The sequence below is a fragment of the Musa acuminata genome, chromosome BXJ2-8 (assembly GCF_036884655.1).
Source record: "Musa acuminata AAA Group cultivar baxijiao chromosome BXJ2-8, Cavendish_Baxijiao_AAA, whole genome shotgun sequence".
Lineage (NCBI taxonomy): Eukaryota > Viridiplantae > Streptophyta > Magnoliopsida > Zingiberales > Musaceae > Musa > Musa acuminata.
The window spans coordinates 36,845,813-36,864,480 of record NC_088345.1 but is presented as its reverse complement, the minus strand read 5'-3'; the positions used below and the strand labels follow the sequence as shown (position 1 = coordinate 36,864,480).

At 38.2% G+C, this 18,668-nt stretch overlaps 1 protein-coding gene across 7 annotated transcripts; it reads left to right on the top strand.

Annotated features, from left to right (window-relative positions):
* The first annotated feature begins 1,890 nt into the window (after positions 1-1,890).
* Positions 1,891-15,983, top strand: LOC135619421 (uncharacterized). Of its 7 annotated transcripts, none has more exons than XM_065121416.1 (8): positions 1,891-2,437; positions 4,031-4,122; positions 4,259-4,959; positions 8,909-8,979; positions 10,861-10,950; positions 11,028-11,222; positions 15,200-15,304; positions 15,575-15,983. In XM_065121416.1, the coding sequence occupies exons 1-7, from the start codon at positions 2,063-2,065 to the stop codon at positions 15,260-15,262; spliced, it is 1,587 nt and encodes a 528-aa protein (XP_064977488.1). In that variant the 5' UTR covers positions 1,891-2,062; the 3' UTR covers positions 15,263-15,304; positions 15,575-15,983. The 7 variants fall into 7 exon arrangements, with proteins under 7 accessions (XP_064977488.1, XP_064977489.1, XP_064977491.1 ...); XM_065121417.1 differs by having other exon boundaries at positions 15,563-15,983; XM_065121419.1 differs by lacking the exon at positions 15,200-15,304.
* The last annotated feature ends 2,685 nt before the right edge of the window (positions 15,984-18,668 follow it).

The following is an 18,668-nucleotide window of genomic DNA, read 5'->3' as shown; positions in this document are numbered from 1 at the left end:
AATTCAAACCAATTTGGGGCCAATATATACCCCACCCTTTCCTGCATGAAAGGGTACCGAAAATCCAATCTTACTATGTGATTTTTAGAGCTCAAAAGTGTTATGAAGGCTAGAAGTTCTCCTCCCTCTTTTCTTCCAAGTTTTGATCTTTCAAGAGAGGAGAGAAAATTCTGTAAGGGTTGTCTCCTAAGCTCGTTAAAAGGAGTGAAACTGTAAAAGAGTGGTTGGCCTTCGTCTATTGAAGGAAGGCCTTTAGTGGACGTCGGTGACCTCATCGGAGGAGGAAGCCAAAAGTGGATGTAGGTCAAGATTGACCAAACCACTTTAAATCTCGGTTTGCATTTACTTTCTGTTTTCTATCTTAACTACAAACTGCCTCTATAGCTTTACTTTAATTACACTTCCCCTAATCTATGTTAAAGTAATTTTCAAATTGGCTTTCTTATCGAAATTATTTTTATCGTACGAATGTCACTTTAAATCGTCGAAAGTTTTCCGCTGCACTAATTCACCCCCCCCCCCCCCTCTTAGTGCTCTTGATCTTAACAGGTGCTACTTCTTGTGGCACTGTTTAGGCCTCTCATTAGGCCCAACATAGTCTTAAATGGGCCTAGCTAGCCCCTAATTGGATTGACCTAAATCCAAATCCAATTACGTGCTAACTACGATTCCTAAGACATTTGCCAAGCTAAACAAGTTTCTATATCTTGGTTCTTCCGGTGAGCTTTCAACGGACTCCCAGCAAGCTCTTAGACTTCACGATAATCTTCTTGGCGAGTTTCGACGAGCTTCTCTAGTAAGCTCTGAGACTTTTCGGCTGGTTACGATAGAACTTCCGATGAACGTCCGGACTTCCAACAAACTCTCGAACTCCTAATGAAATTGCGTCCTTGACTTCGGGACTTCATTTTGCTTCATGCCTTACTATCGTAGTTAATCCTGCACATGTAAAATACACTTCGATCTAGACAATTAATACTAAGCATTAATCATATTGTCTAGCAGGTTATTAGTCTCTCGACGCTTCATCTGATTCTTCGGCGCATCGTCCTCTCTTACGGCCTATTACCCAATCGGTCAGTTGACTCCGCAACTCCGATATCCTTGGTACAATATCTGCTCTTCTTGGCCCGATGCTCGAATCCATGGCCCGAAGCCTTCTATCGATGCGTCGACCGATCCTCCGGTCCGACATCCAATCTTTTGATATGTTCCTCTGGCTCAACATGATTTTTTCTGGTTTAATTATCTCATCCTGATCGAAGCATCCCACGTCACTCAAAACGCAGATTAAAACATAAATACTTATCAATTGGTTTCATCATCAAAATCCGAGATTCAACGATCTATACGTGAATATCATCAACCAAAAATATTTCATCAAAATAAGATCCACCCTACAGTAGCTTTCATGAAAGTACAATATAAACAAGAAGAACAGTAGCAATCCACGTACGGAAGCAAAGAGAAACAAAAAGAAGGAGATCAGCACTCATATGACAGCAGGTTTATCATACATTGTACCAACCACTTTGTAGGCCTCTTTAATAAAAAAATATCAAATCAGCAGGGAACTATACCAACATGAATGGGTTTATAAAGTCTTACTGAACAGATATCCAAAAGTTACTGTTTTGAATAAAAAATAATAACTTAGCTGTCCAGAGTAAATGGATAAAATAGTTTATCAACTATTTTATTATTATTTTTAAGTAGGAACATTTTATTATTTTTTTTAAAATTCGTCTAATTTTTATTTGAGCTAATTTTATATTACTAATTTGCGCGGACGCCAAGCATCGGCCCGAATGCTTCCCGCTGAGGAAGCTGACAAATAGAAGTCATCTCGGTGCTTCGCTACTCCATCGAGCTCAAACAAATAAATACCACCGTAAGCCAAAACCCGTCTTCACGCCCATCATTTTTGCTGCTGAATGACTTGATCCAGGGACGGGTGGCTTCTCCTCCCCCTTTCGTTCGAAAACCCTCAACAAATCGAATCCCCCTTTCTTCCTTCTTCTTCAGATGACGAAGCCTTCTTGCTCCCAATTCGTCTGAGGAGATGGAGGTGAACGGGAGCGGCGGGTGCCCGGCAATGGCGTTCCGGTACAACGGGACGCTGTGCGCGTGCAACCCGGGGCGATACCTGGTGAACGGGAGCTGCGCGCTGTTCGAGACGGGCGGCGACTGGATGGTCAGCTCCGGGGTGTCGCCCGCGCCCACCTTCCTCACCACCGTCCTCCCCATCGACGACATCAAGCGCTTCACGCAGTCGCAGGCCGTGCTGCTGGAGGCCACCCTCGTGCTCCTCCTCGTCTGGCTCGCCTTCTGCCTCGCGCTGCGCTTCACCAGGGTCGATAACGGCCGCAGCTTCTGGTTCCGACTCCGCTGGTGGATCAGCCGCTTCGACACGTTCTACGATACCAAACATTGGCTGGTCAGCATCTCTTTTTCTGTTTTCACCTCTAATTATGTAGGTCGGAAATCTCAGATGCATGTTCATATTCCATCTTCTGAATCTAATAATTTGATGTCTAGAACTGTGATGAAGTTAGGTTTGTTACAGAGTAAGACTACCTCACTCTGTCTGGTATGCACCTGACTATTTGGTTCTTGCTGTTCCCCTAATACTATGATGGAGTTTGTTGACAGAAGTGGCATGTTTCCTAGTCACTTTGGACGATAGATTTAAGGATTAACCTGAAGAGTTTGCAGATTGCAATGAAATAAATGGACATTAAGAGAAAATTGTTCAGCTTAAGCTGCTATAAACAACTACCATCCTTTGGAGCCTTGTGTCTTGATGAAAAATATCATAAAGGAGGGAGATTGCTATTGGCAATCCCCCTTTTGCTATTGGCAGCCCCCCTTCTTGATAAAACCACCTAAAGAAATAATAAAATATAATTTTACTAAATACAACACCTCAATTATCAATCATACCATTATTTTCCACAATCACTCAATTACCATTACATTATATAACCCATTTCATTTGCCAGTCAATCATTCCTGTGAGCACCGATGTCGAAACCTTAGTTGCATTCCCTCTGGCGATTAGGAGAAGAAAAAGAGGAGGTATGAAAGGAGTGGGAAGAGTTTATCGAAATTAAGTGATAAGTTGAGGGCATTTATGTCTATTTGTAGAGGGGTATCTTAGGAATATATAGCAAAAAGGAGTTCCCAATAGAAATCTCTTAAAAGGAGTAGTTTAACCATAGGGTTAGGCTGAAAGATGACTGAAAAGTTGCCTTGTTGCCAAAAGATAGTTGAGATTGAAAGGTTTCTGTTAGCATTGTTGTTTTAGTTTGTTGAAATGTTGAATCAGAGAGTTATTTCATGTAACTGCATTAAGCTTTTAAAGTGTAACTCATGAATATCAGGGCTCAGCATAACACAATATGGACTAGAAATTAAAGAGTAGAGAAGGGCATTGAGAGTATTGTGTGATTGTCCTATGCCCCTTAAATTGAAAAAAAATATATGATAATTTTTAGCCCAGTCATACTTCCTAGATCAAAGTGTTGGACAATTTTAGAACAAATGTAAAGAGTTTGTGCAGCTAAGATAAAATGTTGAGATGAGTGTATGAAGTTACTAGAAAATATGAAGGAATGTTTTTATTCACTAATAATAAAGTGTGGCCCCGATAGAAGATAAAATAAGGGAAAACCATTTAAGATGTCATGAACATGTCCAAAAAAAACTGATGATGTTGTTATTAGATAAGATACCCAATTAGAATTATTGGTGTGAGAAGATATAGAAAGACCAATAAAAACTTCACTAAGAGATCACAAAGAGATCTGAATGCTCTTCACATAACTAAAAATATTGCTTTATACAAGGATTAAAGATTCAGTTACAATATCGATTCCCAGATTGGGCAAGTATGGTATTGGTATGCACCCTGTACAGACCAATCAGTTCTGACTGAACTGTTTTTGGTTCAATTTCTATTAATAAAAAACTCTTTGTAGATGGGTTGAACATTTTCTAGTATCACTTTGGTCATTCCATTTTGATATAGGATGACAACAAGGTGGTGATAAAAAGGAAAACAGAACTGGGTGGAACATTTTCTGTAGCAAGCTGGATACTCTTCGTTGGTCTGTTGTCTGCGTAAGTGACACATGACTTTTTCTACTTGAGTATGTTCTTTCAAGGCTTATTGATTTTATTAATCATGTTTTATTTTTTTATTGAAAAGTTTACATCTGTTTAGCATCACTGTAAGATGACTCAACTGTTATGACAGGTTGCTGTATCAGATTATTACTAAGTGGAGCATCGAAGTGCATCGAGTCAGACCTGCAAATGCCCCAGATCTACTTTCGTTTGTCAATGACTTGGAATTTAATATAACCACTATTTCTAGCATGAGCTGTTCTCATTTACGTGGCCTTGATTCCCTGGTGATTGGAACTGTTGGCTCTATTGACTACAGAGTTTATCCTTTGTCAACGTATGTAGAATATAATTGCCAAAACACAAGCAGTGGTCCTACTATATCTCTTAAATGCAACAGTTGTCAGATTCCTCGAAGAAATCATTATATTTCATGGCAGTTTGTTGACCTCCCAAATGATCCTGCCATTTCTGTAGGTTTCCGGTTCAACCTTTCAGCAAAGGACCATGCTGATGGTAATCATGTTAGCTTTGTCACTGGTACAATGATATCAGATACATACACAAATGATGAGCCCAAAACCTTCAGAGGGTCAGATGTGAATGTTTTGAGGATCCATTTGTTTCCTCAGGTGTATAACAATTTGAACAACTTAAAACTCATACAGCCTCTCTTTCATGACTTTATCTCTGGATCATCTTTTTCTGAAGCTAGTGATCTCCAAGCTTCCCTTCAAGGTTCGAAGAATGGTTTAGTCAATACTACACTGTTCATCAGCTATCTTTCTGATTATATTGTGGAGATCAACAAGGAAAATATGATGGGAATTGGTAAGATAGTTATTATTTGTATATGTATGTAAATGTTTTTTGATAAATTATCCATGCTTGTTTCTGAACATCTCCCTTTTGTTTAAATCCTGCTAGAAGCTAACCAATTAAAAATATAATGTAAATTGCCCTTTTGGTTTTCTAGCATGATATAGGTCATCATTATGGTTAGATGTAATGCCTTTTCTTGTTTCTTTTCATTATGGTGAAATATTCAGGATTTACTGTGCACTTCCATGGATGGGATGCAGATTTGTTTGCATCCTTGGACATTCAAGATAGCATGGAAAAAATCCTACTAGTTTTAACTTTTAAAATGTTAAAATCAGGGCTTCAGGATGATTACAAGGAAGATTGTCTGAAAATATCTCTTTTAATAGTTGAAGAAAAATGAATGCCAACCACTGGTAAGCAACTTTTACTTCAGATGTAAAATCAACTTCCTTCTAGGATTATGGATTCGTACAAATTTGAAGTATTTGGATTTGTGTATAAGCTCACATATATTTTCATGAAATTTTTATCTAAATTTGAAGAATCAGAGATAAAAGAACTTTATATGGAAAGATGTTGGAACTAAGTAGAGGGAAGAATCAGAGATAAAATCAACATTTTCTCAATGCTAGTTTGGTTTTGCCCCTTGAATCAGAGTTTCAGATGTAAAACATGGAAAAGTTGGAAAACCTAAAGCATAAACACAATAAAGCTGGGAAAAAAACTATTTAGGTAAAGTTTGATTGTAGAAATTTATTCTTTTAAATGATTTGCAGCATAGTTTCTTTTAACTTTCCAAGAACCTGAAAGATTACTTGATGCCTAAAGCATGATTATAATGATAGCTAGACAAACTAGGTATTGTTTGAAATAAAAAAGTAATCATTCAAATAAATTACATGAATAGCATAATTTCCTTAAACTTATAAAAAACTTTGTAGGTGACTTAATTAGCTTGATAAAATTGTTTTAGTGCATAAAGTCAAAGGTTTATAACTGGCACCTTTGCCCATAATTGTACCAAAATCTTATCTGATTGGTATAGGTACCAACTGTGCAGTATGGTATGCTTTAGTAGACCACTGAAGATATAAAAATTTCTAATATGTCAGCATCGATCGGTACAGTTAGTACACTCTATGGACTAGTATGGTGCAATTATTATGCTGCAGTTTTTTTATACTATAATAAAGTCTATAAATAGTTTCAAATTTGGTGTTCAAGAGGTCACTTCTAGGCCACTGGGATTAATATAACTGACATGCTAGCTCCATAGTTGAACTTAAAAATTGGTGGACTGCCTATTCAATTGTTTAAAAGGTTCATTCAGCCAAAATTTAACATCTTGTTGATATATAGATATTGAACAAGTTTGTAGGCTGGTAAGGTCAATGGAGGGTTGCTAGAGCTGAGTAATTGGTGGAGACTGGGATCCTGCCTGCTCATAGCTAATAGTGTGTGTCACAGATAATGCCCCAGAATTTCGAAAAGGGTGGGTGGGAATATTTGGGGTTTGGAATCTTTGAAGTATAAGTTCTAATCATAGTTGAAGATAACAGCAAAATAGATGGCATAATCCAACTCCATGTGGTTAAAAATTTCTAGCTATTCCGTGAAATTCTTTAAAGTTCCTTTTTTAGTTTTCTTTTATTTATGTTGTACTAGCTTTTATCTTCTTTATGTTTCTCTTATGTTTAATTAATTGTATTACCTTGATCAAGTCGGTTATTTCCCAAGTATGCTAGTAATAATCTTGCTGAGAGTATTGACCACAAAATAAGCACTATATATCTTTGATAACTCCATCATAGGCTCAAAACAACCACTAAAAGCATTGGTGAATAAAAAAAGCTTCATGTTGACTTAGCAAGCACTTATTAAGCTTAATTCTCCTCGAGTAGGCTCTAACGATGATCCATTTTCCTTGTTCATCTCAATTTTCTTTTGATAATAGAACTCCTTAGCATTGTCAATTGTTTTTGTTTATTGTATTCTATGACCTTAGTTAAAAAGTATTGATCACCATCTTATGGCTTCTCTTAAGTTCATTAATTATGGAATTAAGTCCGACATTAAAGTAGGGACTGAGACATAGACCACATGTTGGAGAATCATCTAGCTTTATAAAGGATTTCCGAGAAGTTTATTCTAAGTAAAGAAATCAGCAAATATTCATCAATTAATTGGTCTAGAAACTCTAAGAGTTGTGTGGAAAATTGAAAAATCTTTTGGGTTTTCTATATGGTAACCTTGGGACTTTACTTTTGTATTAAGTGCACTCTTGTATTAAGTGAACTCATTTTCTTCTAAGTTGTAATAAGTTGTTTTAAATCTGTTTAGGTCTCCTAGAAGTCACATTTGGCCTTTCTTAAAGGCATATAAATTCCTTAGGAGGTTACTCTTGGGAATCATTGCCTACATTGATTATACTAAGGCTTCTAAACCCCTATAAATCTTGTCAATAGATGAGACACTTCATATTTGAATGAAAAAGAATTGCATCTTCTCTTCTAGTCTATTTCTCTCTTTTCTAATCTCTAATCTCACTTCTCTCCTTCTCTCCTTTCTAATCTCTAATCTCACACCTCTCTTGATCTCTCTTTATTTCTCTACCCTATTCTACATCACCACATTCTCAATAGCCTAATCATTGGTTTTAAATCTCATTATGCACAACTAGTAGAAACTTTGGATACCCTAATTATGGTTTTAAATCATAATACCAGACACCGTACCACCATAGGTGCAATATAAACCGGCATATTGGCATATGACATACTAGCATATCGGTCAACAATGTGAAGGGGTTGGAGGATACACCAACACCAAGAAGCAATTGGAGAGGGAGAAAATGTGGAGGAGAAGAAGGGGAAAAGGAGCGGAATAGGAGAAGGGTAGAACGAGGAGAAGAGGACAAAACCTACTGAGTGGGCAGCAACAGCAGTGACAGTGATGAACAGTGGGAAGTGCCAGTAACAGTCAGCGGTGACAAGCAGGAGGCATTGAAAGGCAAATCCAAAGAGAACCAGTGACAGATGTCGAGAGAGGTATTAATAAAACGACAGCAATAACAGTGTTAAAAAGATGATGATAACTGTCAAAAGTCAACTTAAAAAAAACAATAATTTCTTTGGCGATGAGAGAGATAGAGAATGAACCAGGGGTGGGCTTGCTGTAACAAGTCTGAACTGAGCGGTAAGCTCAGGTTTTGCGGATTACCTTCCACTAACCTGCTTACCAGATCGGACTGGATGAAAGGCCATGGTCCACATGCTGGTTCAAGTCCAGACCAATAAATATCATCCGATATGTATCAGAGCAAAATTTGTTACCATAAGCCTAACATGCCTTTAGTCTTTATAGGAATTGTAATCTTAAGAAGCCTTCCCTATAATTTCAATTTGTTTGATAAAGATTTGATAAAGGCCTTGAGATTCATTATACTAATAACATATTGAAGTAATAATGTGATTTAATTCTCTTGTAGCCTGTTCTGGCTTCATTGCTTTTGCTTTTTCAGGCAATACCGGAATAATTTTTCAATGTATCAACAGGTCGGTTCTTAGGTTGTTTTCTTTTTGTGTTATTATCTGTTGAAATTTTGATATTTACCATCTCTGCTTGATGAAATTATAAGAAAGAGCTACTCATCTAATTATTAATGTTCCTGAAAGAATTCATACCATATGCTTTGACAGTGATAAATGCAATCCAATCTCAGGGTGTTGGTTCTTGAATTACTATTTTGCATTATATTACCTATGTAGTAGGGAAAGGCAAAGAACTTCTGGTTTAGCCTTTTCTAAACTCTGATTTACTTGGTTTGCTTAATGGAAAAACAAAACCCTTCTGTTGTCATTTACATGGTTTATGCAAAGCTTGTCGTGTTTAAACCTGTTTGCAAATTTATACATCCTGCACAATCATAAGGTTGCTTTGTTTTTAATACTTGCAGTGGGCTTCCTTGCGGATGTTGGAGGTCTTTATGCTATTAGCCTTGCAATTTTTCTTTTCTTCTTGGTCCAGGTAACTTCTTCTCATTAGTGATTCATTTCAAGTGTTTCTTTGTCAATTGCAAATGTGCAAGTTACAACTTTTTGTTGTCTCTCATGCTAAATTTAGCTTAAATTCATTTTAAGCTCCTTGAAAGATTTCATTTGTCTCATGTAAAATAAACCTTGTAGCTAAACCTTGAATATGTCAATGTACTTTCTATTTTAAGTGTAACTGGAGTGGTAAATCATGTCATGTATACTAAGATGTCAATATACATGTGATTTTAAGATTTCAACAATTATGTGTTCTACAGTAGATCAAAATGCCCGGTTGACACAGTCATTTTCAAATTACAGTGAGATGTGCCTTATCAATATAGTTGCACACTGTTAATGCAGTAGTGATGCCAGATGCATATATCAATGCTTTTTAGTGATGTCATGAACAATATTCCTGGTTAAATAAGATAATCTATATTTGACATTGCCTTCAATATATAATCCACTGTTGCCAATAGCACAATGTTATAAAGTGTTAAGGTCTCTTATTGTCCGAGGCACTAGTTATTCACTTAGGTGCTTGCTTGAGTAAAACTAAATGCTTACCCTACAAAAAAGTTTAAAATACAATTGAAAACAAATTATCATTGAAACAAAATTTTCAAACAAAACACAAGTTTTATATCATTAAATCAACAAAAAAACTTGATATTGTTTTGTTCAAGATACTCCACCTTTAATAGTTTTATCACATATTATGCAAGTGATAGTATTACCCTTTTGTGGATCCTTTAAATAATGATAATTCCATCCAAGATCCTTTTTAACGTTTTTTGATGATGTTCTTCCCATGTACCTTCAATTGTTATTGTCCTTGTATTGTAGTTTCAATTTCCATGTCAAATTGATTAAATAAGCCATAGAGATAGGAAAGAAGAGGGGAGGAAATAAGAGGCAGCAGAGAGAAGATGAAAGAGGGCAGTGGAGGACAACTGCAGCCTCCATTGTTAGTTATGAAGAGAGGAGAGAGAAGGCAAAAATAGGGCAACAACAAGTGGTGCCAGACATTAGAGAGGGGCGGAGAGAACAGGGAGGGAAAAGAGAGGAGATAGAAAATGGAAGAGAAGGCGACTACAATGTGGGGTGCTGGTTGTCATTGGTGATGGGGAGAGAAGAAGAGGGAAGAGGGAAGAGGAAAGAAAAGGCTAAGATGGTGGAACATACACGAAAGAGAAGAGAGAGAGAGAGAGAGAGAGAGAGAGAGAGAGAGAGAGAGAGAGAGAGAGAGGAAATAGAAGAGGGAAGGGCGAGATGAGGAGAGTACCAGATGGATAGAGGAGATGCAGCTGGCGGCGAAAAGCTGATGGTGGATGGTCAATGACTGGTATGTTGGATGTGGCTGGATGGAGGGACTAATTGTGCTGTGTGGGAGATCACATTTAGATAGGGTTGTGAGGGGAGCTGGGGAAATTGGGTTTGGATCAGGTAGGGTGGTTTGGGTAATCGGAGCCAGCCTAGGCGAGCCCTTGGGTTCAGTTGAAGGCACCTGTACAGGGCCCATCAAAGTTGGCCTGCCTCTTTTTGCCTGAGCACATGGAGGATTGCCCAAACGCCTATTGACATAACTGATCTGATTGTGAACTTTAAGAGTTTGATATGAAAGTGATTGTATGTCTACTATTTGTAGTGTCATTATTAGTTTTCTTGAATACTTCTTCTATCTAGATCAGTGCAACCTTGCATCCACCATTAAGTCTATTAAAGTTTTATGATAGCTGATCCTTGTCATACAATTGACTGGGATGGAAATCATTGAGTTCCTCTATATGATTGCAATTTACATACATATATCTTGAATTCTTGATTACTGATTTGGTGACTCCCAACACTCTTACATTTCATTCTGTGTCAGTTTGAGGCTAGAATTATTAAACTTCGCCATGAAGATACTGCAATGAGAAATATTGTTAGACAAAAACATGCACAGAAGAATTGGGATAAGGTATACACACAGATTACAGTTGCTGATTTATATCTTCAGCATACTGCATACCTAACATTTGTTTTACACTAAACCAGCTGAGGAAATATGTTATGTACACATGGGGTCCAAACAACTTGATGGATGACAACAAATCTAAAAGGCATGGAAGTTTGATGATTAATTTTATCCATGGAATTCAAACACTACACAGGAAAAAACAGCCAAGGAGAAATAATTCAGGATGCCCCAACACTGCAAAAGGAACTTCTCCACATTTGGAGAGTAAACAGGTAATATGTGGTCTATGTTCATCATTTTTGGATGGTGAACTTGGTCTGGCAATAAAAGAGATGATATATTTCTTTTCAACATTGCCTAGCTAGTTATGGATCTTTGAGATTTTTTTATTGGTTTTTCAATTAATATATTTCTACTTGTATTGTTGCCCTAAACATAGCTCAATGGAGAGAAAAAATCCATGCTGCCCAACATTGGTTAAGATCTTACAGCTTCATTTTGTTGTTGTGATCAAGGTTCGCCGTACCGTACCGTACCGGCGTTTCGACCCACGCTCGGTACGGTACGGTACGGGTGTACCGACCGGTATACCGAGGTGTACCGAGCGGTACACCCGATTTCACCGATTTAACCCTCCGAAAATACCTGAAAATAAAAAAAAAAGTTAGGATAAGGTTTTCAAGTTACAAATAAATATAGTAATAATATAAGTTTGACAAAATCAATGTAAATTAGATAAGAATAGCATCACATATCTTTTTCGGGCGGTACGATTTTGTTACAATATAAACTCTAAAATTCAAATGAATTAAATAATCATATATCTAGATATACCTGATTGTTAATTCTACCACCAAAACGAACGACGGGCCTCCACGGGTGGTGGATCAGGGTCCTCGATCCGATACATATCAATATGATACGTTTGTTGGACCCAATCATGAAATTGATCCCATGACATAGTGTATTGATACACCGTATGCCATTGATGCATCAATGTGGTGCTGATCGTAGATTGATCGTCATGAATCATATTTGTTCGAGGCAGCTCTTGAGGCATATATTGATGTTGTTCTGTATCATGCTGTTGCTCAGAGAAGGATGACCAACTATCACCATACTGTTGTTGCCCATATGATTCTCCATAATACGATTGCTGTGAATACGATGAGTCTCTTTCTGTGTCTATATCATGTATGCTCTGTCGCATTTGTTCATATTCATCCACTGCCTTCCCCTTCTCCTTTCCCTTCCGCGCATAAACTTGACCAGTACCTTGTCGAGTTCCATGATCTGAATCTTGAGTGGCATGTGTAAAATATTGCTCCTCAGTCCATTCACCACCCTCAAGTTGTGCAGACGAGACCAACGACTGCCCGGTATCACCGCCATCATCTGTTGAGGCACTGCTGTCCGTGTTGCTATCATGTCTCTGGACCGAGCGAGAAAGAGAATGTGATTGTGAAGGTGTCTCGTCGCCCGACTCGATTCTTTCCAACGATGCAACTGATGCTACTGCCTTCCCCTTTGCCTTTGCACGTTGGGCGGACGAGTGTGACCGTTGGGTATCGGTAGTTCCTCGAGCAGTTTGACTCATACCATGTTGTAATCGAGGGGGATTTTCCACCTGTTGGGGTTGTGCTTCTTCTTCTTCTTCTATTGCCTCGGTGATAAAACGCGAAGGACGCTGAGGATCTCCCGCCTCATCAAGTAGAGGATCCTCTTGGTTCTCTGCTGCTTCAACCCAATCTAACATTGGCTCTGAATCTTCGTTGTAGAATTGGAGGTCAATGGGATCAATATCTGGTTCCTCTGGCTCCTTATCCAACTCAGCACATCGTAATTTTAGCCGCATGTTATAATGGACATATACTAGTTTCTCTAACCGTCTGTAGGAGAGTCTATTGCGGACCTTCGTATGAATCAATGCAAACGTTGACCAATTACGGGAGAGAAAATTGGTTTGAGAGAGAGTTTAAGAGAGTATAATGAAATAGGGGAGAGAAGATTGGTTTAAATAGGAGGAGAAAGGGCTCCAACGGTCAATTTGACCGTTGGAGCACTGTAGCACTGCTACAGTGTGGTAACGGTCGATTTCGACCGTTACCGAGTGGTACCGATCGAAATCGACCGTTACCGAGTGGTACCGGGCGGTAACGGTCGAAATTTCGACCGTTACCGCCCGATATTAGGGTTTTTGGGTGTACCGCCCGGTAGCGGGCGGTCCGCGTACCGGTCACCTATCGGACCGGTACGTACCGCCCGTACCGGGCGGTACGATTCGGTAAGTCAATCCTTGGTTGTGATGACACTCTGAGCACGTAGAGGACTTCGAGTCAAACAAAGGCTCTTTAAGCCTATATGTTGTGTCTTCTGTCCTCTACCCGTTCCTCCCATTTTTTTATTTAAGAATTGCATCAACAACTTATCAGGTGGCAGCTGTTCCTACTGCCATATCCTGGAAGTGTTTCTTGGCTAGATGGCTTTTGTGGTCTAGAATAGTATTGGTAACCTATGTTAAAGCAAGCCAATAGTTAGGGATAGACAAAATAGCTGATAAATTCAAGCAGCCCCTCAAGCATATATGAAGCATTGACACCTCAAATTGTTCATTGAGTTGATGCGACACTGGTCAAACACTTTCCGCTTGTCAAATAGTTCAGAACATATCTTTTATCATTTGCACGTTTATAAAGTATTACAACCTTAGGATTAAGGTTTGTCGTACCGGACTGTACCGCCCGGTACGGGCGGTACGTACCGGTCCGACAGGCCAGCGGTACGCGGACCGCGCCGTACCGTACCGAGACTGTAGCATGTACAGTAGCACTGTAGCAGTGTACAGTGCTCGGTACACGTGAGTGCACCGCTCGGTACACGTGAGTGCACCGCTCGGTACACCTGGGTGTACCGAGCGGTATATCGTACCGTACCGGTACCGAGCCTGGGTCGAAACGCCGGTACGGTACGGTACGGCGAACCTTGCTTAGGATACTTAATTACATAAAGGCTTTAAGATGCCAATATAGATAAATGGATGTATTTTGGACTTTTGGCTTACTTTTTATTGTTATATATTTGTGTTTGAGGTAAATTTTGTGAACATTTTTGCTTCTCTAATGAACTGTTATAATACATGTTTTGATATATTATGCAAATTGTCTGTATCAAACATATGAACCTAAAGTAAAAAAAAAGGAAAATATGTATGTATTAGGTGCCAAGTCCATTACATTGTTGTGTCCTTCATAGGCTTTACCAGGACAGCATCTTCTTAAGACTGTCATATTGTGTTTATGTCCATGCTTTATAGTAGTTAGTGAAACAGTATCATGTCTCGATCTGGTTAGAAGAACCTTTTCATCATAAGAAGTCCTAATCTACAGCCCCATTTATGAGACACTAAGTGTAGAATAGAAATACCCCAGGGGAGAGGACAACAATTGTCTAATAGTATCCTTAAAACTTTACCCGATCCAGTCGGGGAAAAAGATAGAAGCTCTTCATTATGAACATTTTTCTTTTGGCTATAATGGCCATATAATCCTTAAGGCTTGGTAAATGCTTATAAGAGTGTGAATTGACTCCATATTTCCATTAGCATGTAGCACAAGTCAAACACAAAAAAAGGTGTGGCACGCACAGAGGTCTCTCTTGATCAGGATTTTCCAACCTAAAGTGTGTTGCAATTTCCACTTTCAAATACTTAATGAGATGTTTCAAATAATAAAACTATGCTTATGTTTCATATTAACTAAAAAATGTCTATCTTGTTAAATATCTTTGAAATTGGCTATTATCATGATGTTAATATTTTAACAAATTAATATATTGTTCATAACTAGCTGTGTATTCTACACGAGATTATTATCTCATGAATGTGTTATATTATTATTATTAATAGTTAGTTTTGTTATTACATTTAAGTGTGTATTCTTTTATTGCATTTTCTGAAACATAAACATGTGATAATTATAATTACTATAATTTAAATTACCAATATCTCTCTTGGAATTTTGATGCCAATTCTGGAGTTTATGAACCTAACGTGATAGGAATTTGGCTAAGTTACTGATCTTAATAAATTCCAGCTGCTGAAGATGACAATAAACTAAAACATTATTTAAATAAATTTGACATATATGGGTATAGAACATGTTGGAACTCAATCATTTCTACTTCACTCTTTTGTAGTCTAGTAATTCTTTTCATTAATCATTTTTTTAAACTTCTCAAGGTCTTTGAATAGGAGAATCTTGGTATTGAATCGGAAGAGGAAATGCAACAATCAAATATGTCTGGAACTTCATAGTAATGTGTGCTACTGACAACAGATTGTTTTGACCTCAACATGGTAAGCAACTAAATAAATCCCTCTCTATAAGCTTGATATTTAAGGATCTATTAATTGGATCCTTAAGCTTGTGATTTAGACCAATGATGCCCATCATTCAAACTGATGTGAGGTCAGTGTCCTAAGAAGAACAAGCCATAAAGTTTCATGTTTAAACCAAGTGTCATAAGATCTCTTCTTTGGTTCTAATGAAATGTTTGTATGTCTTTATCTACCTTTCCTCCTAATTCTAAACGATGTGCCACTAATTGCTCACAGATGTTGAATCAGGTGTTTGGTTAACCCAATGTTTGTCCAAGATTGATGGTCACAAAAATGCTCACACAAGTTGGTGATGACCTGGTAGTCTTTAGTTTTGCCGCATCTTTGATGCCCCCTAGTTTGGTATTTCAGTATCTGGAATGGGAGGCATGTGTGAGGAAACATCCACCAACAGGCTTTCAGCGAGGCACACTATATTGTTCCTAGTCATTGTTCTGTCTACATATACATGCAAACCAGTATAAATCTGAAGGATGATGTGGCCCTCCAAAGTTGCTACTGGTGTTGGTATAAGATGTTTCTAGAAAAAAGGGTTTAACTCATTCAATTAATTCATTCTGCTTTTAGTGCAATGTTGTATATTCATAGGAACCGAATGTATCACAAGAATTCATAATTTTCATTTGTGCATTATGTATCTGCTGTAGCTATTCATTTGTCGTGTGATTAGAGTTATATCAATGAGAATATTTCTTAGGCTTGGATGCGCCATGCCTAATTGCTTGGTAATAAAATGACATTTGTGACAGGAATGAATGTATGCAATCATCTGCCAACACCGGTCATGTGTATAATAACTTTTATGGTATCATTGTTGGTATGTTGATAAGTTATAATTTATTAGAACTTTATTTTTTGTTTTTATCTCTTCATTAATTCTCTTTGTGATTGAGGATGAGGAGGAATCTGGGATATTTGCATTATAATTATGGTAGATTTCCCAATATAGAAAGGCTTCCAGTTTTGTTGGCCTGATCTCAAATCAAGAATGGAGTTGTTTATATTGGAAAGAATAGAAGATAAAGAAGAATTATTGAAGAAGTTTGAATACATTAACATGTCCCTTTCCTATTTATACAAATTATGAGGAAAGATTTTTCTCAACAGAATAGAGGATTTTCTCATATGGTTGGGAAAATTTTATCTGTTATCATGCCTCCGCAAGATGGTGCTCCTGTCAAGAATACTAATCTTGGATCGATGCAAAGTAAACAATTTACGAGCTAGAGGCTTCGTGAGTAGGGCAAGAGCAGATCGTTGTTGCTGCTGTTGTTATTGTTGTGGTTGCGACGACGATGGCGGTAGCTACAATAGAAGAAAGCTGCAGCAATGTATGTTGTAGTGATGTTACAGCAGAGGAGGAAGCTGTAGCGAGGTGCAACAAAGGAGAAAGCTACAGTGATGCTGCAATAGAGATGGAAGCTGCAATAGAAGAGGAAGCTGCAGCAGAGGAAAGAGTTTCCCTCTTCTTTGCTTTGTAGAGGCAAGGGATGTGGTGAATCGTAAGCAAAATTAACATGTTTCTCTCCTATTTATACAGATTAGGATGGAGGATTTTTCTCAACAGAATAGAGAAATGGGAACGAGGGAGGATTTTTCTCAACAGAATAAAGAGATTTCCTGGGAAATCTTATCTGCGAAATTTACCATGAATTCCTTATATCATTGTTGCAAATACTGACGTACATTTTCTTAAAGAAATAAAAAGTTAAAATCGTATGTTGGTTTGTCGTCTTCTTTAGAAATCAAAATGCATTTACTATTTTAGGCAGTTTTGATTGTTTGTTTATGACATTGGCATAGGCTTTATGAGATCTTTTTGAATACATTAACATGTCCCTCTCCTATTTATACAGATTAGGAGGGAAGATTTTTCTCAACAGTAGAGAGATTTTCTCATATAGTTGAGAAAATCTTATATGCTATCAGCTTGCACCAATAAGAAATTTATCCCGAATTCTTTATATCATTGTTGCAAATTAGACGTACATTTTCTTAAAGAACTAAAAAGTTACTACGTGAGAAAAATTGCATGTTGGTTTGTCGTCTTCTCTAGAAATCAAAATGCATTTACTATTTTAGACCATTTTGATTGTTTGTTTATGACATTGGCATGGCTTTATGAGATCTTCTTGAAATAGTAATATTCTCTTTTTATATATAATATGATGGTTAAGTCTTCATGCGTTATTTACATATTATCCTAATTAGATCCTCTTAGCATTTGGGTTCTTAAATTTAAAAAAATTATATTAATATTCTGATAATTATGAAAGTGAATCATTTAATCTTATTTACCTTAATGTCGTTGATTTTATTAACATAAGATATAACACATGTAGAATTATTGATTCTATCAATGATAAAATGATTATTTCAAGCATTATTAGTTATGCTTTCACATCACTAGGTACGTTCACCAATGGTCGCCATATCCCATCGCCCTCTAGTAGCACCTCTATTTACTCCCTTTGTTATTATATAACATTTTTTCGTCCTTATCGATCACGAACATGCATTGATACCTCGCCTTAGCTAGCTTCCCCTCCTCCACATCACCTCACTTCCAGGTAGTCATGTTGAAGGCCTTCGTTGTCTATGAGAATTGCGCTTACATCGTCATGGGGAAGCCATCGAGGATGTAAAATGCACGAACCCGTAGCACTCATTGTACTCCCATGCCATGTCGAGTAGGTGGGCTATTGGATTATAGGCTAGTGTGAAACATAGAATGTTCTTTCTCTCATCATGCTCACCAACCACAAATAGCATTTGGCGCTCCTCCAACCCGATACATGCCAAGGAGTGCTCGGGACTAGGCACGGGGGCCCCATGGTGCCATACTTGGGACACTATGTCATAGACGTGGATGATGTCAATAAAGGCCCAAGAGTGGCGGTCCAATTTGTTAACCACCACTAGCTCCCTCTCGGTGGCGACCAACTAGCAAGAGAGCTGGGAGACTACGGGAGTGATTAGGGATCAATGGCAACGAGGTCCAAGCATCGGTGGTAGCGAGGTCCAAGCACCGATGGCAGCAAAGTCCAAGCGAGAGATAAAAAATCGTGAGGGAATAAAGAGGGTTACCACTGGGGAGAGATGCCTATTAGACGAGGTGGTGGAAGTCTATTGGCCTCGCTCGATTGGGAGTCGACGAGGGCGATAATGGACCAGGTGAGGGCAACCAACTTCCACCGCCTTGTCCAATGGAAGCCCATCTCTCCCCAACAACAACCCTCTATGTCCCCCCTTAGATTTTCATGTCTCCCTGTGGCCATCGATGCGTGGACATCAACGCCACCAATCCCTAGCTACTCCCATG

Coding starts and splice junctions, on each gene's coding strand:
- LOC135619421 (XM_065121416.1), top strand. CDS start 2,063: ATGGAGGTGAACGGGAGCGGCGGGTGCCCGGCAATGGCGTTCCGGTAC. Junction 4,960..8,908: donor GGAAAATATGATGGGAATTG/GTAAGATAGTTA, acceptor TAATACTTGCAG/TGGGCTTCCTTGCGGATGTT. Junction 10,951..11,027: donor CACAGAAGAATTGGGATAAG/GTATACACACAG, acceptor ACACTAAACCAG/CTGAGGAAATATGTTATGTA.